This window comes from Elgaria multicarinata, chromosome 3 (genome assembly GCF_023053635.1).
Source record: "Elgaria multicarinata webbii isolate HBS135686 ecotype San Diego chromosome 3, rElgMul1.1.pri, whole genome shotgun sequence".
In the NCBI taxonomy this organism is placed as follows: domain Eukaryota; kingdom Metazoa; phylum Chordata; class Lepidosauria; order Squamata; family Anguidae; genus Elgaria; species Elgaria multicarinata.
In genome coordinates this window covers 151,630,008-151,651,412 of record NC_086173.1, presented here as the reverse complement: position 1 = coordinate 151,651,412, position 21,405 = coordinate 151,630,008, and the positions used below count along the sequence as shown (strand labels likewise).

At 47.2% G+C, this 21,405-nt stretch overlaps 1 protein-coding gene across 1 annotated transcript in view; it reads right to left on the bottom strand.

Moving 5' to 3' along the window:
* Positions 1-3,201: 3,201 nt before the first annotated feature.
* The window catches only part of LOC134396031 (von Willebrand factor A domain-containing protein 7-like), a 36,777-nt gene continuing 18,573 nt past the window's right edge, over positions 3,202-21,405 (bottom strand). The window contains exons 8-17 of the mRNA XM_063122357.1: positions 19,894-20,032; positions 18,479-18,612; positions 16,222-16,509; positions 14,989-15,207; positions 12,537-12,709; positions 11,766-11,880; positions 11,049-11,253; positions 9,224-9,305; positions 7,687-7,910; positions 3,202-4,333 (exon numbers count right to left, since the gene is read on the bottom strand). Coding sequence (XP_062978427.1) covers positions 4,228-4,333; positions 7,687-7,910; positions 9,224-9,305; positions 11,049-11,253; positions 11,766-11,880; positions 12,537-12,709; positions 14,989-15,207; positions 16,222-16,509; positions 18,479-18,612; positions 19,894-20,032 — 1,685 coding nt within the window. The 3' untranslated portion in view covers positions 3,202-4,227. The remainder of the gene's footprint in view (positions 4,334-7,686; positions 7,911-9,223; positions 9,306-11,048; positions 11,254-11,765; positions 11,881-12,536; positions 12,710-14,988; positions 15,208-16,221; positions 16,510-18,478; positions 18,613-19,893; positions 20,033-21,405) is intronic.

Genomic DNA, 21,405 nt, shown 5'->3' with positions numbered 1-21,405 from the left:
TCTATTATTCTAAGTGGAAGTGGAATTAAAAACACTTTCCTGGGAGTAAGGCATGGTGGACTCAATGGGCCTTGCTTTTGAGTAGACATGTATAGGTTTGTACTTCAGTTACATTTCTCCTGCAAGGTCACTCTTTTCTGTTCTGGATGGAACAGCTTGCCTGGAAAGGTTGGCCCGGCCCATTCTCTACCTGCCTTTCAGTGGTAGGGTGACCATATTTGGGAAACCAAAAAAGAGGACAGCCAGTGTGTGTGTGTGGGGGGGGGGGGCAGGAAAGCACGCTTTCTGGGGCTTCTGGAACCCACGTCATTCCTCCCATCACACTAATGGCGGTTTTAAAGGGGAAAGTGTGTCATTCCAGTGTGTCATTCTAGAAAATTACAGAAAATCCCCCCCTGACAGCCAAGATAGAACAAAAACCAGGACCAATCTGGGAAAATCCTGACAGTTGGTCACTCCATTCAGTGGGCAGTGAAGATGATTCTGTTCCAGCATGCATTTTATTTATCAGACCCTTTTAATGTATTTCACCGTATCATAATGCATACAAAGATGAAAACAAAGAAAAGGCAGTGACAGAACAAAAAAGAGAGATTTTAGAATAAATGTGTACATAAATACTCGGTTTAGGGTAAAATGCATACAGAAATGTGCATTTTGTGGGGGGAAAGTTAAAAATAATGCAAATTTTTGTCTGTTTATAATTTTTGGGTTGCAGAAACAGGACAGAATACACAGATAAATGAACAAATAGGAAAAGGACATGGGCCAAAAAGAGGCTGACCCATCCAGCCCTAGTTGGCTAAGATGTTGCTTTGATCTTTTTTCTTTTCTTTTCTTTTGTAAAAATTGAATTAACAAATGCTAATTGTCTGGAGAAAAGAGGTGGAGTGGGTTTTAAGATGGATCAGTTGTGTTCAGCTCCGGCGCAAGCTCTCTCACTGGGAGCCAGTGTGGTGTAGTGGCTAAAGTGTTGGACTGGGAGTCAGGAGATCCGTGTTCTAGTCCCCACTCAGCCATGGAAACCCACTGGGTGACTTTGGGCCAGTTACAGGCTCTCAGCCCAACCTACCTCACAGGGTTGTTGTTGTGAGGATAACATGGAGAGGAGGAAGAGGATTATGTATGCCACCTTGGGTTCCTTGGAGGAAAAAAGGTGGGATATAAATGTAATAAATAAATATTTATTTGTTGGATCCTGGAATGGATCTGGTTTTACTTTATTCCACTGTCTTAGAAGTGCCTGGTGGCATGAAGAAATATGAAGAAATCAGAAGAAATGTGTTTTCTAAATGTCAAGGCCTCAGCTGGACGATTATTGAATTATTGGCTTGAGATGTTTTTCAGTTAGTGATTACCATGACTGTACAGTTTTGCCCTATATAAATGCCTGTATTTTGTATGTTTCTCTTCCACTCCATCTTTACCTCATCTGTAATGCTGCTGCTGTATAATATGATATGATCATTTTGTGAGTATAACTTGTGATGCTGTAACTGAACTTCCATGCCAGTAAAAGGCTTTGTTTAACTAAGCAAAGAATCCCGAACCTCATTTGTGTCTTTGCTGTGTTCTACGCTGACTCTGCTTGTCTCTGGAAAGAGAATTTAACTCCCAACGAAGAGAACATGCCCTGTCACCGCTGCATTGCACCCCTTCCCACCACCACTACATTGCGTGCTCCCCTTCCCTTTGCCCCTTCATAGAGCAGCAGTCAGCGGGTGGCACCATGATATTGCAAAAATAGCTCGTTCCCTGGTGTACCAAGTCCAATTCAGCACACAAGGAGGAGAGGAGATGAAGTATGGGTCAAACAATGTTTATTCTGCAGAATAAAGAGGCACTGGAGCTAATTGCTGCAAAGCATGTGCCCACCTCGCAAGGGAGGTAGCTAGGTATTTATACATTATCTTCTCTGGTGCTGCATACATAGGCACCATCTAACAGGAAATTTCTAGCTGTGGAAAGAAAGTACAAGTTCTTTTGGCAAGCATTTACTCAAAGAGATAGGTACTCTCTGTTCTTTGAGAGAACTTTCACTTGATTTTGGTTATCTAGGAATGCTCCGGCCCTCTCTCAGATATTCCGACTTTGCAACTTCTCCTTAGCAACTACCATAGCAACTCTGGTTCAGAGCTGGGCTCTTTTCTAACAACGAGGAAACAGAGGGTGTGTAGCCTGCTCCTGAGAGTCTCGCCTGCTGAACTCTCACTGCGGCAAATGTCATAGCAGGAGAGCAGCTGGCAGGATTCTCCAGAGAGCATGTCATAGAATCATAGAATCATAGAATAGCAGAATTGGAAGGGGCCCACAAGGCCATCGAGTCCAACCCCCTTCTCAATGCAGGAATCCACCCTAAAGCATCCCTGACAGAGGGTTGTCCAGCTGCCTCTTGAAGGCCTCTAGTGTGGCACTCTTCAAATACTCACACAGAAGAGGGCCAGGATCTCTTCTCGATCCTCCCAGAGTGCAGGACACGGAATAATGGGCTCAAGTTAAAGGAAGCCAGATTCCAGCTGGACATCAGGAAAAACTTCCTGACTGTTAGAGCAGTACGACAACCTCCCTAGGTAACTGGTTCCATTGTCATACTTGCTGGAGGAGGTGGGCTAGCAGTGGAGGGCCCTCTTGGGGGTGGGGAGGGAGCGGTGCAATTCCATGTTCTTCCCACCTGATGTGGGCACCTCACCCTGTTTCATGGCCGGCATCGACTGTAGTAGTGAAAATGGGTTTCTTTGCCCCCTGCTCTCTATAGCAGCTCCACCATCCTGCAAACGCTATGCAAAAAGCCAGGAGACCTTGCTGAATGGGCTGAGCTGGGGTGTACTTTGGGGAAGGGGAATCCCCACAATCTGGTGGAGGGATCTTCCACCGGAGGGACCTCTTGCAGGAGGCAGATCCTGGATCCAATCCCTGGTGCGGAAGCCACCCTGGTTAACAATGCTCCCTTCTCTATCCCATTTGACTCAGCCTGCTTCCCAGAGGACCAAGAAGCTCCGGCTGTCACCTGATCCACTACACAGGAGGGGGTGTTTTGGATGTGGAATGTCCCTAGTTTATTCCTTGACGACGTGAATTAAATAATATCATGCAGCCAGCATTGGGAAGTACTTTGTGCAAGACCTTGAGGAGTCACTCACTATCTTGGAGAGTAACAGTAGATCAGTGGTAGGTAACCTATTTTAGGGCTACAGGTGTTGTTGTTATTGTTGTTATTGTTGTTATTATTATTATTATTTTTATTATATCCCACCTTTTCCCCAGTACTGGGACTCAAGGCAGTTTACAAGATTAAAACATATAAATATAAATTACAAAACTTAAAATAGAATTAAACCTACAGTAAAATTAAAAACATGTTAAATTTTTAAAAACTGTAATAGGTTAAAAAAAAAAAAAAGGGGGGGGAATCCAATACATTAACACAGGTCCAGTATAGTTCCAAAAACGTGCTGAAACAAAAAAGTTTTTGCCTGCCTCTGAAACTGTAGCCCAGAGGGAGCCAGCCTAGCCTCCCTGGGAAGGGAGTTCCATTTTACATGTTTGGACGTGGGGAGTGGGCATCTTATACTTTTTTTTCCAGTTGCATGGGCACATTTTCTTGCCCTCATTCTTCTAGGATTCCCATCTTTTTTCCTCCCTTCCTCTTCTTCTTCCTCCCCTCTTTATCGCTTTCCCCTGCTGCCTCTCCTTTCATATCCCCACCCCTGCTGCTTTTATCCCCTGAAAGGGAATTCCGCCAGGTGCTGCATGCATACAAATGACACCTGCTGAAATTTCTATACCACTGTTAAAGATACAGGAGCCCTGTCCTCCTTTCCATATGGTCACCCTACCCCGGCTACATCCCTTCTTACCTCTGCTGTGTCCCCCCCACTCATCCCCCCCCAAGTGTGCTCACTAGGACCTCTGTTGCCTCTCCGCCCACAATACTTCCACTTCTGCCTCCTACCAAACTCACTTCAACAGCAAGAAATCAGGAACTCGGCAGAAAGGGAAATAATTCTCCTGATCTGCCCACTTCCTGTTTCCTAGCTGCTGAGCATGGCAGGAGGCAGAAGCAGCAGCAGAAGTGGCGGCAGTGATGGGGACATCAAGGACCTAAGCGGGCAGACTTGCATGCAGCTGGTTGCCAGCTCCTACAGTGGGTAGTCCTGGTCTAGAGGGATCCCTGATCTGCGTCAGTACACATGCAGCTTCCTATATGTTCGTGTGTGTTGCAATTCACTAGGCTGCCGTAAGATGGGGCGTCTTGTAATCCACAGTGAAAGTGTCCATGTTCCCGTCCCCATCGTTAATCAGGACCTCTGCGGAAGGAGAACAGCAGTTCGACCTACAAAGGAGGACAAACATACAAGATGGATAAGCAGGAGAGGAAGAGAATTTGGATGGGATCTGGGCACCAGCAGAGGGGGAGCCCAAATCCTGCAAAGGGAACATCAGTGGGGGAGGAAGCAGCAGCCAGGTACCTCTCCATCGCTACCAGAGACCAACTGTCTCTGCAGAGGCCACCAGTGAGGGAGGAAGCAGCAGCCAGGCACCTCTCCACCGTGTCTGGCTCCAGCTCCAGCTGAGAGCCCCCTCCCTCCTCCTACCAACTGTCTCTGCAGAGGCCACCAGTGAGGGAGGAAGCAGCAGCCAGGTACCTCTCCATCGTGCCTGGTCCAGCTCCAGCTGAGAGCCCCCTCCCTCCTCCTACCAACTGTCTCTGCAGAGGCCACCAGTGAGGGAGGAAGCAGCAGCCAGGCACCTCTCCATCGCGCCTGGTCCAGCTCCAGCTGAGAGCACCCTCCCTCCTCCTACCAACTGTCTCTGCTGAACTTTGCAACTAAGAATCTAGTGCCTGCATTTGGTTTTCTTTCTCTCCCCCCTCCTCCCTCCCAATCCCCTTTCCTTTCGTGTCACGTCTTTTAGATTGTAAGCCTGTGGGCAGACGCTGTCTTAAGAAATGTTTTTGTAAGCCGCCTTGAGAGCCTTTTTAGCTAAAGGGAGGGATAAAAATGCTAAAATAAATAAATAGACATCATTTAAATGTACTTAAATTTACATCTTTGGTTGTAACTTTTTCTTCAAAAAATAATATAGATTTTTTTTGTTTTTTTGTTTTTTTAATGAAAATGTCGGGTACAGGGAGCCGTGGCAGAGAAAGAGGGGGAAGATTCCAGACCAGGAATGGGGAACCTACAGCCTCGCCCCACCTGAGGTTGTTGGACTCCAGCTCCCATCATTCTCAGCCAGCATGGCCAATGGTCACGGACGGTGGGAGTTGTCCTCCGGATATTGTCGCATTGCAATAGGCTTCCCGGCCCAATACAGATAGGAGGCATCGGAAGCATCTGTAGCCCCTGGTTTGCATGCAGACAGTCCCAGGTTCAATCTCCGGCATTTCCAGGTAAGGCTGGAGAAGACCTTGTCTGAAATCCTGCCCCCCCCCCACTGCCACTCAGGGTAGACCATGGGTGGGCAAACCCAGCCTCCTTTCAAAAGCCCCTGCGAGTGGTTGGTTCTGACCTCTGGCATGAGCACTCTGTCCCCCTCCTGGTAGCCCAATGGGGAGGGAGGAAGAGGGAGCCAGGGTAGAAGGGAGGCGGAAGAGCCAAAAAAGGAGCAAGCATCAGAAAGAGGGAAGATGGGAATGGGAAAGAGCAAGGGGCTGTCTAAATGCTTGGAAAGCCTTGGGCTGGGTGCCTGGTGGCACCGCATTGGTTATACGACGCTGCTGCAACCACGCAACCACCCTGGGGATTTCTGCCAAAGCTGTGGAGAAAAGAAGTCAAGGACTTACCCTGACTTTTTTCTCCGGAGCGAGGCGGGGATGCCCAAGGTGTTGTCAAGACAGCCCCTCGCTCACTCCAGAGCCACAGTGGGGGTGGTGCCTTGTGGAAGGCAACCTGTGATTGGTCGCCTTCCACCGGGAAGAGGGCAGGGTGACCCTGGTCTTTGAATGGCTGCCCAGAAACCCCGTGCTCTCTCCTCGGCATTGGGATGGGGGAGGGAAAGTGCGGGATTTCCAAGGGACACAGTGCCAACCTGGCGCTGTGAAGACATTCCCCAAGAAAGAAAAGAGGGCGTCAGAAAAAAAAAAGAGTTCAAAGGGGTGGCCTCACCCACTTTTGTCCTGGCCCTGCCCGCCACTGGGTTTGGCCACACCCACTGTAAGCATGGGGGCCCTGACAGATTAACCCTGAGGGAATGCCGGTGTCCCAATACTTTGTCTTGATATAAAGCAGCTTCCTATCTTCTACATAATGTAGGGCAGCCTTCACTAACCAGCGCCCTCCAGATGTGTCGAACTACAACTCCTAGCATCCCACAGCCATGTTGGGAGTTGTAGTCCAAAACATCTGGAGGGCACAAGGTTGCCTACTCCTGTTGTAAAAGGATAGGGGGGAAATGCAGAATGAATACATGATCCCACACTTGCTCTCTTGGCGGATCCCACGTCTTTGAGACTTATGAAGTTACTTTTGATTGTCCCGTGGGCCAATCTACAGGTGGTTTTGCTTGCTATTTTCTATTTGGAAGGGCTCTCTGTGCAGGAAAGACATCGCATTTGAAATGGACCTCAGAAATCACAATGGAACATACAGGGAAAGAGTCTGCTTCTTGTATAAAGGGAAGGTGACAAAGGAAGGTGACAGTTGAATGCTTGGGCTGGAGTCCTTGCTCCATTCAAACCCTCTCTGGCTCTTAAAACATTTGACAGAAGCGGCCGATATATTTTCAATACTTTTTTCCCTGTAATCCTGAGAACTATGACTCAGGACCATGACACCTAGCTGACTACCTTCCTTTATTTGTTGTGAACCGCCCAGAGAGCTTCGGCTATTGGGCGGTATAAAAATGTAATAAATAAATAAATTTATGATATACGCAGTTGATCTTCTGAGGAGGCTTTACTGGTTGTTCCACAGCCAATGGAATGTTGCCAGGTGGCAGCAGCTAAGTGGGCCTTCTCTGGGATGGCACCCACCCTTTGGAACACGCTTTCTCACAGGAGGTTCGAGAGGCAGGAAGGCCTCTTGAAAACACGCCTATTCACACAGGCGTTCCCTGACATATGAAGGACTTTGTTACTGTCTTGTTTGATTGTTATGATGTTGTAAAGTTTTTAAATGTACTTAATTGATTTTAATTATTTATTATTATCTTGTTACATTATATTTTCATGTGAACCACTTAGGGTTTTTAATCTCTTAAGTGGTATGGAAAGGAAAGGAACCTCTCGTGCAAGCACTGAGTCATTATTGACTCTTGGAGGGACACCAGCTTTCGCTGACGTTTTCTTGGCAGGCTTTATAGCGGGGTGGTTTGCTGTTGCCTTCCCCGGCCGTTATTCCCTTTCCCCCAGCTAACTGGGTACTCATTTGACCGACCTCGGGAGGATGGAAGGCTGAGTCGACCCGAGCCGGCTGCGTGAAACCAGCTTCCGCTGGGATCGAACTCAGGCCGTGGGGAGAGTTTCAGCTGCAGAAACTGCTGCTTTACCGCTCTGCGCCACACGAGGCTCCTTCTTAAGTGGTATAGAAGTATTATAAATAAATAAATAAATACATAAACAAACAAACAAACTAGTAACTTTCTGGGTTTGTTGTGGTTTTTAAATCCACCCCAGCCGCCGATCTCACAGGGCCGTGCTTTTCATTCACAATGAAGGATATTCCTAGAAAGTATGGATATACGTACTTATAGTCACAGACGATATCCTTGGCATCACCAGCCTCCCCTGGATAGCAAGCCAGACCAGAAGGGTTTGAGGCGACTTGGACATTGACAGCGCTGTGATCGCCTTTAGCGGAAAACGTCATCCGCCAAATGTGGTGAGAGCAGTCGGGGCTGGTCTGGCTGATGGCTGCACAAGGCATGTTGAATTTTAGAAGCTTGTGGACTGGTGGGATCTTGTCAATTTCCTGTAGGGTGGAATACAAATACATACCGGTTAAAAATACCAGTGAGTAGCCATCAGTAATGATCACTATTAATCCCAGGGCTGGTGTCACTGGTAGGCCTGGTTGAGCACCTGCCGGGGGCCCAGGCCTCCTCAAGGGTCCAGTGACAATAGCCCCCTGGTCTTGCAACTCCTCCTCCCCATTGCAACCTCCTTGTTCACCTGCCCCTCGCCCTGGCTCAGACCACGGTGGTGGTGAGAAGGAGGAGGAGGAGAGGTCACAGCCTACTTGCTCACTAGCTCTCGACCTGCCCATCAAGCAAGTGCTGGCAATGATGAGAAACAAAAGGATGAGCAATAGCAGTGGTGACAATGGAGGTGGGAAGGTAGATTCGTTGAGGGAGGGAGGGAGGGGGCCCAACAGAATGAAATTTAATAGGGATAAATGCCAAGTTCTACATCTAGGAAATAGAAACCAAAGGCACAGTTACAAGATGGGGGATACTTGGCTCAGCAATACTACAAATGATCTTGGAATTGTTGTCGATCACAAGCTGAATATGAGCCAACAGTGCGATATGGCTGCAAGAAAGGCCAATGCTATTTTGGGCTGCATTAATAGAAGTATAGCTTCCAAATCACGTGAGGTACTGGTTCCTCTCTATTCGGCCCTGGTTAGGCCTCATCTAGAGTATTGCGTCCAGTTCTGGGCTCCACAATTCAAGAAGATCCTCCCTCTCCACCCCCCTTAGGGGGAAGCATTTCAGTCTTTTAGAATGAGGGAAAAAACTGCAAAGCCTGGAAAACCCCCAAATAATTGGGGGTTATGAGGGCAAGACTGGGACACTAGGAGCTCTTTCAGACAGGGGGAAAATCGTGTTCCCTTACTGTTGGCTCTGAAGCTGCATCTCTCCCGCTTCTGCAACGAGCTGAAATTACACGGAGGAAGAGAGCAGGAAGAGTGGGAGATGAGTGGGAGACGCATGGGAGGAACTCGGCATCATCAAAATGACCCGTAAAGATCCGTGAGTGGCCAGTCACAGACGTGCTTTAAAAGGCTTGTCTGAAGGAGTTCTCTGTGGGCCAAATCCCTGCTGTAAAGGATCGTATTGGAAGAGTTGCTCCTTCAGGTAAACTGGACCCATGGGCCTAAAAGTCAAAAACAATTCTCTGGACTTTGTATAGAAGGGAATAAAAAAATACCATTTAAAGATAAAAGTAACCAATTTCCTTTTGGCTAGTGAAGTGTTTCTCCAATGCAGCAGGTCTTTGCTGCATCTTAGTTTTCTGCAATAGCCATGAGCGATCCTGCAGGAGTCAACTCATGCAACTCACCAGGGCAGTCTCAGGGATGACGGTGATGGGCAGTTTCAGGTAGTTCTGGGCTCTTACGCTTGTAGCTAGGAACGTTGCAGTGCTGGAAGGACAATCAGTGAGGATTATGAATAAACAAAATGTGCATATCTGGGGGGCGGAGCAGCCCTGTAGCCAGGGTGGAGCAAATAGGTACACCGCCCAGGGCCAGTGCCAGACTATCGTGCGCCCTAGGCAAGGTGAGCTACTTTCACCCCCCACCCCCCAAAAATGCCAACTTTGATTTTTAAGGACATACGTTTCCTGGGAAAAATAAGAAGCACGAAACTTGAAACTGCTAAATTTATTTTAAAGTGCAAGAAATACGTCATGCCAATTATAGCAAACAAATTGGAAAGGAACGTCTATGGGTCTAAAATGCATTATTTAATAGGAATATCACCTCCAAATCATCCCCCCCAACTCACACACACACGCGCGTGCGCACACACACAATCAGCATCACTCACTCCAAACAAACACACACATGAACACATGCATTCACTCAAAGACCCCATTCACCCACACATTCTCTCTCTCTCTCTCTCTCTTCCGGGTGCATTCTGTAAGCCTGAACGTGGAGGCGCCCCACCCCCACCCCAGCGTCCCTGGCTTCGCTTCGGCTGGGTGGGCACGGGGTGCCATCTCACTCACCCAGGCCCAGCTGAATCCTCGGGCCAGGCCGGCTCACAACCAATGGGCGTGAGTGCTGCGCTCTGCCCGGCGCCCCTCTTAGCTTGGTGCTCCAGGCGGCCGCCTGAGTGGCCTCTATGGTAGCACCGGCCCTGACACTGCCCCTCCCCCATTATAGTTGGGTTTTATGCCACACCCCAGGATTTTTTTGGGGGGGATTGTTGCTTTAACTTGTGATATGACAGAAAATGACAGCCTCCATTTATTTATATATATATATATATATATATATATATATATATATATATATATAAGACAGCTTATTTTAAGAACAGGAGGAATTTAAGAATAGGACCCTCTGAAAAATTCGGTGAATAAGGCAGGGCAAATACAGAGCAAGTACCTCATCCAGAAGAACCTCCCAAGATCTCCTCACTCAAGACTTTCCCTGACTGAGGTTGGAGTTTTCAGGATCAGAATTATCCTATAATTAGTGAAGTGATCCTGAAAAAAATCCAGCCTGTATAGTAACTTAACTCTTGAAGAGTTTAAGTTAAAGGTTCATATTAGTTCAACAACAACCCACATGCATCACAGCCCATCCGCTTTGCTCCCTTCAGCAATTCATCTCAACTGGGCTGCGTAATTACCACATCCCACTGAATCGAGTGACCATATGGAAAGGAGGACTAGGGCACCTGCAGTTGTATAGAAAAGGGAATTTCAGCAGGTGTCATTTGTATATATGGAGAACCTGGTGAAATTTCCTCTTCATCCCAACAGTTAAAGCTGCAGGAACTATACTAGAGTGACCAGATTTAAAAGAGGGCAGGGCTCCTGCAGCTTTAACTGTTGTGACGAAGAGGGAATTTCACCAGGTTCTCCATATACACAAACGACACCTGCTGAAATTCCCTTTTCAATACAACTGTTAAAGATACAGGAGCCCTGTCCTCCTTTTCATATGGTCACCCTTCCCCCACCCCACCCCAGTCCAAAGCCTGGTCTTGGATCAGTGCTTCCCCACACTTGTCAAACCCTCGAGACTAATGTTCCAACCCAGTAAACCCTCAAATCCTGGCATTGCACACACACCCCTCTCCAATTTCCCACTCCTGCCCCAGATTACTCCTGAGTCTTGTTTTCTACCCTTTGGGCAATGCTGCCCTATTACCTGGAGTTATACATGCTGTTGTCTATGGCTGCCAAGAAGGTTGCCGTGAGAGTGACGTCCTTTCCTGAATTTAGGAATTTATTATTCGGGCTGAAGCTCTTCAGGAAATTCAGGTCATCCCAGACTTTGAAGTTGAACATACCAGGTTGCCCGGCATTCACCACCTTAACAGAGATCTCCAAGGTCCTGCCGGCTGATACGGTGACTGCAGGGGGAAAAACCAGGATGATCTGCTCACCATGTGGACAGCTGTTGAGTTCCTGACCTGGGAGAACAGCCTGCATGGTTCTTTCCATGCCTCCTGCGAGGGGAAGGGGAGGGGAGCTCTGATCACCCACCCACCCGGCAAAGTCTGAACGCTGTCTCCAACCTCAGGGAATCTGAACTATCCTATGGATACCCTATTTCTTTGATTCTAAGACACACTTTTCCCCCCATATAAACAACTCTAAAAATGGGGTGCGTCTTAGAATCATGGGTGTGTCTTAGATTTTTTTTTCCTGTTGGTGGTACTGAAATTAGTGTGCGTCTTACAATCGACGGCGTCTTACAATCGAAGAAATATGGTATTATTATTATTAGTTCTCACTAGAGAAGTCTTGTGAAAGAACACATAGGACCTGTGAAAGCAAAGTGTATCAGTAATGGTGGTGTCCGTGGCTCCGTTGGGGGAAAACTGGAGGGAAGATCATTATGGGCCTGTTATTCTACACTCACGGTTTTGGCCTGGCAAGAGCACGATCTGGACGCTCTCTGCGCGGATGGGGCTGGCGCTGAGTCGTGAAAAGGGCAGGCCGCCTGGAGACAGGCCTTCCACGCTGAGCAGGAATGACTGGAAGGTAAAGGAGAAGGAGTTATTGCTGAAGATCCATCCACAGCAGGGGTGCAGAACCTCTTTCACCTGGAGGGCCGAATTCCATTTCGGGGAACCTCTAGGGGGCCCTCATTCCAGTTGTGGGCGGGGCCAAAGAGGCAGCACCAAAAATACCAGTATGGATTAGCTGAAGGCCTCGTTCAGAAGACACCTTAAATCACGTCTTTAACAATGGTGGTGAAGCCAGAAAGCCAGGCCGTGTTCAAAAGACACCTTAAACCAGCCTTTCCCAACCTGGTGCCTTCCTGATCTTTTGGACCACAACTCCCAGCATTCCCCACCATTGGCTCTGCTGGGTAGGGCTGATGGGAGTTGAAGTCCAAGACATCTTGAATGCATGAGGTTGGGGAAGCCTGCCTTAAACCATGGGTTAACTGCGGTGAATAAAGCTTTTGTCCTCCTTTAAAGTAAAGTAGTTCACTCACTTTCAGTCATCTTTAAGCTGCAACTCACACCATTCTTTAAGAAAGCAGTGGACAGATGTTTTGCCTACTACCCCCATCAGCCCTCATCGTTGGCCATGCTACCTAGGGCTGCTGGGAGTTGTAGGCCAACACATCCGGAGGGCCACAAGTTGCTCACCTCAACAAAAAATCATGGGAAAGGGTACATACCGGGGTATCAACAGAAAGAGAAGCAATGGCCAAAGTATTGCCGAGGGCATCAGAAGTTTGGTTTATAGAGACAGAGCCTATGGGGATCCCCAGGTCAGAAATGGGTACCAGTCGCTGGACTTGACCGCCTTTGGAATCCCCCAGCAGCTTCATGGATACAGTGTAGCTCATTCCTGTGAAAGATGTAGAAACTTAGCAAGGGGGGGGGGGCCTCTGGAATCCCCATGCCCACCCCTGACACAAAATTTACACTGTTTCTCTGCTCAAAACATCCCCCTCCTGAAGTCGCTCTTTCCCCCTGCGATGACACCGACCTCACACAGAAGGCCTTGCCTAGCACACCCTTCTCATGCTAAGCACTACCTCTTGAAAAGCCTGAGGGAGCGGATCTGCACTGCGTACTGAAGGCGCTTGCGTGCGCCTGCAGTGCGCCCCAAAAGCCATTGTGTAGATCCTGCCCTGGAAGAGGCGGAGGAGGCGGCGGCTGGGGAATCCGGCCGCGTCCTTGCTGCCGCCGCCGCCGCCCACCTCCCCGCCGGCCTCCTGCTGCTGGCGAAAGAGCCACCCGGGTCGGAGAGCTTCTTCCGCTCTCCGCCCGCCTTCTTCTGCCGAGTGGCTCTTTTACCGGCAGCAGGAGGCCGGCGGGGAGGTGGGCGGCGGTGGCAGCGGCAAGGACGCGGCCGGATTCCCCAGCTGCCTCTTCCTCCGCCTCTTCCTTCCAGGATCTACACAATCGCTTTCGGGGCGCACTGCAGGCGCACACAAGCGCCTTCAGTACACAGTGTAGATCCGCTCAGGAAAGGGTAAAAAACCAACACAACCTTTCCCCTATATGTGAGGGAACAAGGTAAAGGGTTTTGAAAAATAGGTTCTATTACTGAGGTACTGAACTGCAGGTGTATTGTTAGATGCTTTTATACCGTGTAATATAGCAGGTAATAAATCTGAGCTGAGATGTGGTTTGTGGTAAAAGAACACAAAGCAAAGTTTATTGAAATTTAACAGATCTTTGGTACCGTATTTCTTCGATTCTAAGACGCACTTCTCCCCCCCAATAAACATCTCTAAAAACGGGGTGCGTCTTAGAATCGATGGCGTCTTAGAATAGAAGAAATACAGTAGATGCAAAAAGACTCTATCCTATTAAAAAATTGTCTGAAACATCCATTCTAACTTTCTCTCTCTTGCTTTATTGCTTTTAGAAAGCAGAGCAAGCAGGTTCCCCCCACCCACCCAAATCTGTTTGGCTAGAGAATGGCAGGTTTTTAGAGATCGCTTTGCAAGTGTGGAGCCACCGTTATCACGCTCCAGGAAGGCACCCGGCTAGGCTAGGCACCAGCGAGCACGCCCACGCAGCCTTGGCGGGTCTCACGACGTTGACTGGGAGGCGCATGGCCCGACTGAGGCCTACAGCGTGCCCCATGCGGCTCCGGGTGGCCCTCGTCAGCTGTGCCCGGAAGATGCGTGGGTTCCAAGGGTCAGAAGGCTTACCCCCCACGAACCACCGGGCACCCCCCCAGCTGCCGTGTTGCTCTGGTGGGTCATGCGCTGTTGGCCGGGAAGCGCTGCTCTGCCAAAGCTGCTCTCACAGCTCCAGTCAACTCTCTCCTCCTTGTACAGGTAGGCCGCCAAAAGAGGACGCTCCTGCAGCAGCTGCGCAAGTGAAGAGGAGCTGGGAGGATAAGCGCTTGGTTTTTTGCTTACCCCTAAACCCCTCCCAGCCCAGTGGCACCAAAACCCAGCTCTTTCTAAGAAATTCTGAGATATTCTAAGAAATTCTACTCATAAAAGATATTATTATTATTATTATTATTATTATTATTATTATTATTATTAATTTATTTATTTATATAGCACCATCAATGTACATGGTGCTGTACAGAGTAAAACAGTAAATAGCAAGGCCCTGCCGCATAGGCTTACAATCTAAGAATTTTTTTTTCTTAGAATCAAAGCTTGTTTTCTGTTGGTGGTACTGAAATTGTAGTGTGCGTCTTACAATAGATGGCGTCTTAGAATCGAAGAAATACGGTATTTCAATTTAGATCAAACCTGCTTATTTTATATTTGAAAAACCATCCCAAGTCCCTTAAAATCCTATCTCTTCTGACTCCTCACACCAAACACTCTCACGAAGCACAAGCCAGGCTAAAACTCCCAGACTAAAACCAAAACTAAACTAACTCACAATCCTCTCAGCCAACCTATTCATACTCCTCCCTCCCACTTTCTCACCGCATCATCAGCCACACCCACTCAGTCAAACATTCCACACTTGCTAGACGTACAAATCCAGACATACCTAAGGGACAGAAAGGTGGGTATCGCTACACACCCCTTTTTCTCCCCCCCTTTTTTTTTTAAAGAAAAACAGCTTCCTTTGGGCTTTTCTATTTTCTTACATGCCCACCCTCAGTGTGGTTGCTACAGCACCCCTCCCCCGGAAATATACCTGTCACAGGTCGTCCTTGGATTGGAAGCACATATTCTTTCTGCTTTTCCATAATCTGGTAGGAAAAGTCAAGCAAGCTCTTGCCCCCGATTTCCACTTCGAAGATGCCTCTGCGAGAGACGGTCACAGTCCACGAACCCCGTTCCTTGATAGGAGACACCTTCACAACCTTGTGGGTGTCCGTGTTGATCACCATGTGAGTGGAAGCCAACGGGGCACCTGCCATGATGGGAGGACACAAAGGGAGGCAGAGCTGCAGGAGGAGGGGAAGGTGAGCGGGCTCTCTCTCCCCCACTATCCATTTACAGTAAAGTTCCTGGCTGGGTTCAGACAACATGAAAGCTAACAGTGGTTTAAGTAGTCAACCGTTGGTTAAATAGCCAATGGTTGGTTATTGTGTTGTCTGTCGGGCAAAAACAACCCCACAGCTGACTATTCCCCCAAAATAAACAACGGAAATAACCAACGCTCTGCAGAGTTGACACTCTGCACAACCGTTGGTTAGGATGCTGTCTGTTGGGCTCAGTGGACTATTTTGCAGGGTTGAGTGAACTATTTCAGCTGGCTATGGAGTTCCTGGGCAAGAGTGGCCAAAACCGTGTTGGCCGCTCTGCTACAGCCGGCACAACTTACAGAGGCTGCTGGGATAGCACCGGGAGGACTGAGGGAGGAGGGAGGGCGGGGAGAGGGGCGGGGGCTGTGTCAGTCAAAGGCCAGGTTGACTGTTGGTCCACTCAGTGCCAGCCCCAACCACTCCGCAACCTGGAGAAGAGAAGATTGAGGGGAGACATGATAGCACTTTTCAAATACTTAAAAGGTTGTCCCACAGAGGAGGGCCGGGATCTCTTCTCGATCCTCCCAGAGTGCAGGACACGGAATAACGGGCTAAAGTTAAAGGAAGCCAGATTCCGGCTGGACATCAGGAAAAACTTCCTGACTGTCAGAGCAGTGCAACGGTGGAATCCGCTACCTAGGGAGGTTGTGGGCTCTCCCACACTAGAGGCCTTCAAGAGGCAGCTGGACAACCATCTGTCGGGGATGCTTTAGGGTGGATTCCTGTATTGAGCAGGGGGTTGGACTCGATGGCCTTGTAGGCCCCTTCCAACTCTGCTATTCTATGATTCTATGTTGTGTGGGGAGTATCCGCAAAATAACCAACTGTGTGTTGACTATTAACCCATAACTGACTAAAGTGTTGTCTGAACGTAGCCTCTGTATCACAGCGCCCCCTACCTGAGGGCTGCTGCACAGTCATGCTGAATCCAGAGGAGAAGCTGATGCTTTTGACTGAGACGGTGATTTCTGTGAGGGTCTCATCCACCGGGAAGGGGAACTGCGTCCCATCCAGACGCGCAAGAGCCACCTTAACCGGGGCAGCATTCAGAGAGAGCTCCATTATGCGCAGGACCTGAGAGAGGTCAGATTTCTTGGTTTTCACATAAGAGCCACCAGAAAACGCAGCTAGTTCTTCGTAGAGGTTGTCATAACTTCTCTCACGAACCCTGGTTCTCCTGTCAGTACCTGCAGAAATTAAATCCAGATTTCCCCATTGAACCTGCTCCCCTTCCCTCCTGAGATCACATGGGGAAAGGCAAACACTGTTAGCTGTTTTAATATGATCAAGTGCCTTTATTCTCCCGTTTAATTATGCTGCCCCAAAGTTGAATCGACTTCAGTGATGGAAATCGTCAGAAATGCAAATAATTAAACACTGTCCTATGGGGGTGATTTCTGATCATTCTTTTCAGGGGGCCCTTAACCATCCTCCTTCACTTGGGAGAAACTTGTCAGAAAATTAGTTGAAAATCAGTTTTTTTTAAAGCTTTTAATGTAATCACAAATCATGGCTACTTGTCATAATGGCTATTTACTACCTCCAGGAACAAAGACACCGTGCTTCTGAATCCTAGGGTGCTTCCAGATGAGTTTTTTTTATTGTGCAATCGCCCTGCTTAATTCACAGAAATTTACACGTGGTCCAAATGTTTTCCACTTGCAGCCCTCCTGTGATTTTCCACTGCTTACCAGAAAATAAACCATTAAGGGGGAAAAGATGAGATAGCTGTACAATAACTTTTGATCAGTAGCGCTAGGAATCTTTCATCTGGATGCAACAGTAGGGTAGTGGATAGGGTGACCATATGGAAAAGAGGACAGGGCTCCTGTATCTTTAACAATTGTGATGACGAGGGAATTTCAGCAGGTGTCATTTGGATACATTTTATTTTATTATTTTTTAATATTACATTTTTATACCGCCCAATAGCCGAAGCGATTTGAATGGTGCATGCAGCACCTGGTGAAATTCCCTCTTCATCAGAACAGTTTAAGCTGCAGGAGCCCTGCCCTCTTGACCAGATTCAAAAGAGGGCAGGGCTCCTGCAGCTTTCACTGTTCTGATGAAGAGGGAATTTCACCAGGTGCTGCATGCATACAAAGGACACCTGCTGAAATTCCCCTTTCTATTCAACTGTTAAAGATACAAGAGCCCTGTCCTCCTTTCCATATGATCACCCTATTATAGGAAACCCACCCCCTTCTGCAGCCTTACCGCTGCTTTTGTCTTCTGCAGTCTATCTACCTTCGTGATGTGCTCCTTTACGTACAAAAACTTCCCTTCTAGGAAAGGTACCATTGTGTTTAATGAGACGCTGCCATCTAGAGGCAGAATTATAGCTTAATGCCAACTTTATTATTATTATTTATATATTATTATTTATTTATATAGCACCATCAATGTACATGGTCCCAACTTTATATATTGGGAAGATCCTGTCTGAGGACCTAACCACACTATCAACTTTTGAATGGGTGTTAGATAGGCGTAACTTGTGAGTGGATAAATACCTGGATATCTGGTCTGCTTTTCTTGAAACTTACGTATAACCCCCCCCCCCCTTTTTTTGAATGAATGGTACACGTGATGAAAAATGATGATATTCCTACATATGTAATGTTTTTCTTTACACTATGTATTTTCTGTTCTGTTTTGTTGATATTCACAATAAAAAGGGGAAAAATACTGGGGAGATCCTGTGATATTCCAGTGATAACTTTAAATATCATATTATCTCTGATCTTTTTGAAAGCAGGATTACCAGGGGAGAGCGCAGGAGACATTCTGGATGTTGACAATGTCATGCAATGGACCCGCAAATGTCTGTGAGTAGTCAGTCATGAGCGTGCAACAAATCACTCATTTTAAGAAGCTCTAAGTCACAAGAGAGACATTTCAACCATTTAGAAGGGGAAAAAACAGCAAAAGCCAGGAAACTATCAAAATAATTGGCACTTGGAGGAAAGGGGTGCAGTCAGGGAAAGGGGGGTGGCCATCTGGGGAAATGCAGAGTTCTGGTTAGGACCCTTGGCCCATCCCTGTTCTATAGGTACCAATTTCTGCCCAGTAATGTGAGAATCAAGCATTAAGCCATCGTATTTTCCCCTTAGTATTCTCTTTGCCAGATCATATCCCTTGTCAAAATTTACGTACTTCGGCTGCTCCGACAATGATTCTCCGTGAGAAAGTAGTTCACTTCCGATTCTGTTTTTTCAATGAGGATTTCAATATCTTCCTTCAGGTGTGCATCCTTAGCAAAGTCATCGGTAAAGGTGAAGATTTTGGAGCTGAAGAAGTGAAAAAGGTCTTACACTGGAGGTTTCAATGGGGTGGTATTTTCTGCAACTAGAACAGCAAATGTGGTGTGATATGTGGTATGGATAAGGTCCAGGCCAGGGTGAGGGAGAAGTGGTGTTGTATGTAGATTTTAACTTCCTACAAAATCCCAGAGCCACGTCATCGGGGGCATGTCGGGCGATTAACATGGCAGCTCCTCCAGACCCAGGAGCAGCATGAAAGTCACAGGAAGAGAGACACTGGGGAGTCAGGGCGGAAAGGTAAGGCCGACAGCTGGTTGGCCACTGTGTGAACAGAGTGCTGGACGAGATGAACCCTTGGTCTGATCCAGCAGGGCTCTTCTTACGTAATGTGAGAAAATACAGTCATACATAATTGGATAGCATTGCTGGTGAGGATGAAGATGGAGTTTTTAAGGGCTTCACGTGTGTGTGTTTTGAGGAAGGATTTGAAGAGAAAGGAAGAGAAGTGGCATCAAGTGGGTGATCTCAGAAGAAATTCAAGGCATACGTCACCATTAGGGTGACCATATGAAAAGGAAGACAGGGCTCCTATATCTTTAATAGTTGCATAGAAAAGGGAATTTCGGCAGATGTCATTTGTATGCATGGGGAACCTGGTGAAATTTCCTCTTCATCACAACAGTTAAAGCTGCAGGAGCTATACTGCAGCTACACTGTGACCAGATTTAAAAGAAGGCAGGGCACCTGCAGCTTTAACTGTTGTGATGAAGAGGAAATTTCACCAGGTTCTCCATATATACAAATGACACCTGTTGACATTCCCCTTTCAATACAACTGTTAAAGATACAGGAGCCCTGTCCTCCTTTTCATAGGGTCACCCTAGTCACCATGAGCACTGTTTTAGCCACTCTGAGCTCCATTTTGATGGAAAGGTGGGGTAGAGTGGCTAAAGTGTTGGACTGGGAGTCGGGAATGGAAAACCCCTGGGTGACTTTGGGCCAGTCACAGACTCTCAGCCCAACCGACCTCACAGGGTTGTTGTTGTTGTGAGGATAAAATGGAGAGGAGGAGGATTATGTATGCCGCCTTGGGTTTCTGGGAGGAAAAAACGCGGGCTATAAATGCAATAATACATACATAAATAAAAATATAATAAACAAACAAACGAGTGGCAGCAAGGGATAATGGCAAAGAGATTTAAGAGAGCGCCTGACTTTTGGGTCATTAACGCCACACGGTAGGACAGGAGGAGGAAAGATCATGGGAGGCATATCAGGAAGTCAGGGCAGAAAGGGTGAAGTCATTACCTTGGCAAGCTCTCTTGAAGAGCCAACTTCAGGCCGGATAACGACATCTCCGGGCAGTCACCTCCACCAACAACGGTGAGGTTAGCGATCTGGGATTCAAACATGTTCACATTATTGGTCTTAAAGACAGGGCCAACATCTGTAGGGACCGAAACAGCAGGAACAAAATAATTAGAACTGCAGCGAATTAGAAGTGCAGTTACAACAGATATTTTATTTATTTATTTTGGGCACGGGGCAAGTAAAAATACACATAGATCTGCGTGTGTTGATCCAAGTGAATTTGTTCTGGTTTATGTGGGCTTTTGTGGCATTTCAGCTGGCAGGGAGGAAGCGGCAGGGAAGAGGAAGTACTCAGCGGGGCACATTTTCTTTCTCGGCTGCAAATGTGACATTGCAAAATTGGGCTAATAAAACAATGAATTAAAACAGATATTGAGAGGTGGCTCCGGCTACACAGATGGAACTAGTAATTAAAGCTCTGCTCCCAGAGGGAACAAGAACTAAGTCATTAATAGCCAATCCAGGAGCAAATTCAATAATGCTGCAGTTTTGTTGAACAGGAAGCAATTATATCGGTGTTGTGAGTACTTGGTATGAATGTTTTTATAAATGTTTTATTTTAATGTACCTTCTTTGTAAACTGCCTAGAGATATTTTAAAATTATGCTATGAATATAAATGCACTAAATATATATAATATTTATAATAAATAATATGATATAGGGTCAGGAACTGCGAAGAACCCGTTACTAAAAAAAAGGTAACTCTGAAAAGCCTCAATAGTAATTCTTTGCCAGTCTGTACTGGAGAATCTGGGGCTAAATTTGCATTCTATTCCCCCTCCTCCAAAAGCCATGACCCCCTCCCTCCTGCTACTGACTGTCACTGCTTAGGGTGACCATATGAAAAGGAGGACAGGGCTCCTGTATCTTTAACAGTTGTAGAGAAAAGGGATTTTCAGCAGGTGTCATTTGTATGCCTGCAGCACCTGGGGAAATTCCCTCTTCATCGCAATAGTTAAAGCTGCAGGGGCCCTCCTCTCTTTTGTTTCTGGTCAAGAGGGCAGGACTCCTGCAGCTTTAACTGTTATAATGAAGACAAAATTTCACCAGAGGAGGGGATCTACACTACTGCTTTAAAGTGCTTTAAAGCACTTTGAAAACGTTTTGAAAACTGTATATGGAGTGTGTCCTGGGCCCCAACAGTTGTCACTACTGTTATAAAGCGCTTTAAAGCACTTTAAAGCAGTAGTGTAGATTCTGCCCTACATGCATTCAAATGACACTTGCTGAAATTCCCTTTTCTATTAGGGTGACCATATGAAAAGGAGGACAGGGCTCCTGTATCTTTAACAATTGTATTGAAAAGGGAATTTCAGCAGGTGTCATTTGTATATATGGAGAACCTGGTGAAATTCCCTCTTCATCACAACAGTTAAAGCTGCAGGAGCCCTGCCCTCTTTTAAATCTGGTCACAGTATAGCTGCAGTATAGCTCCTGCAGCTTTAAC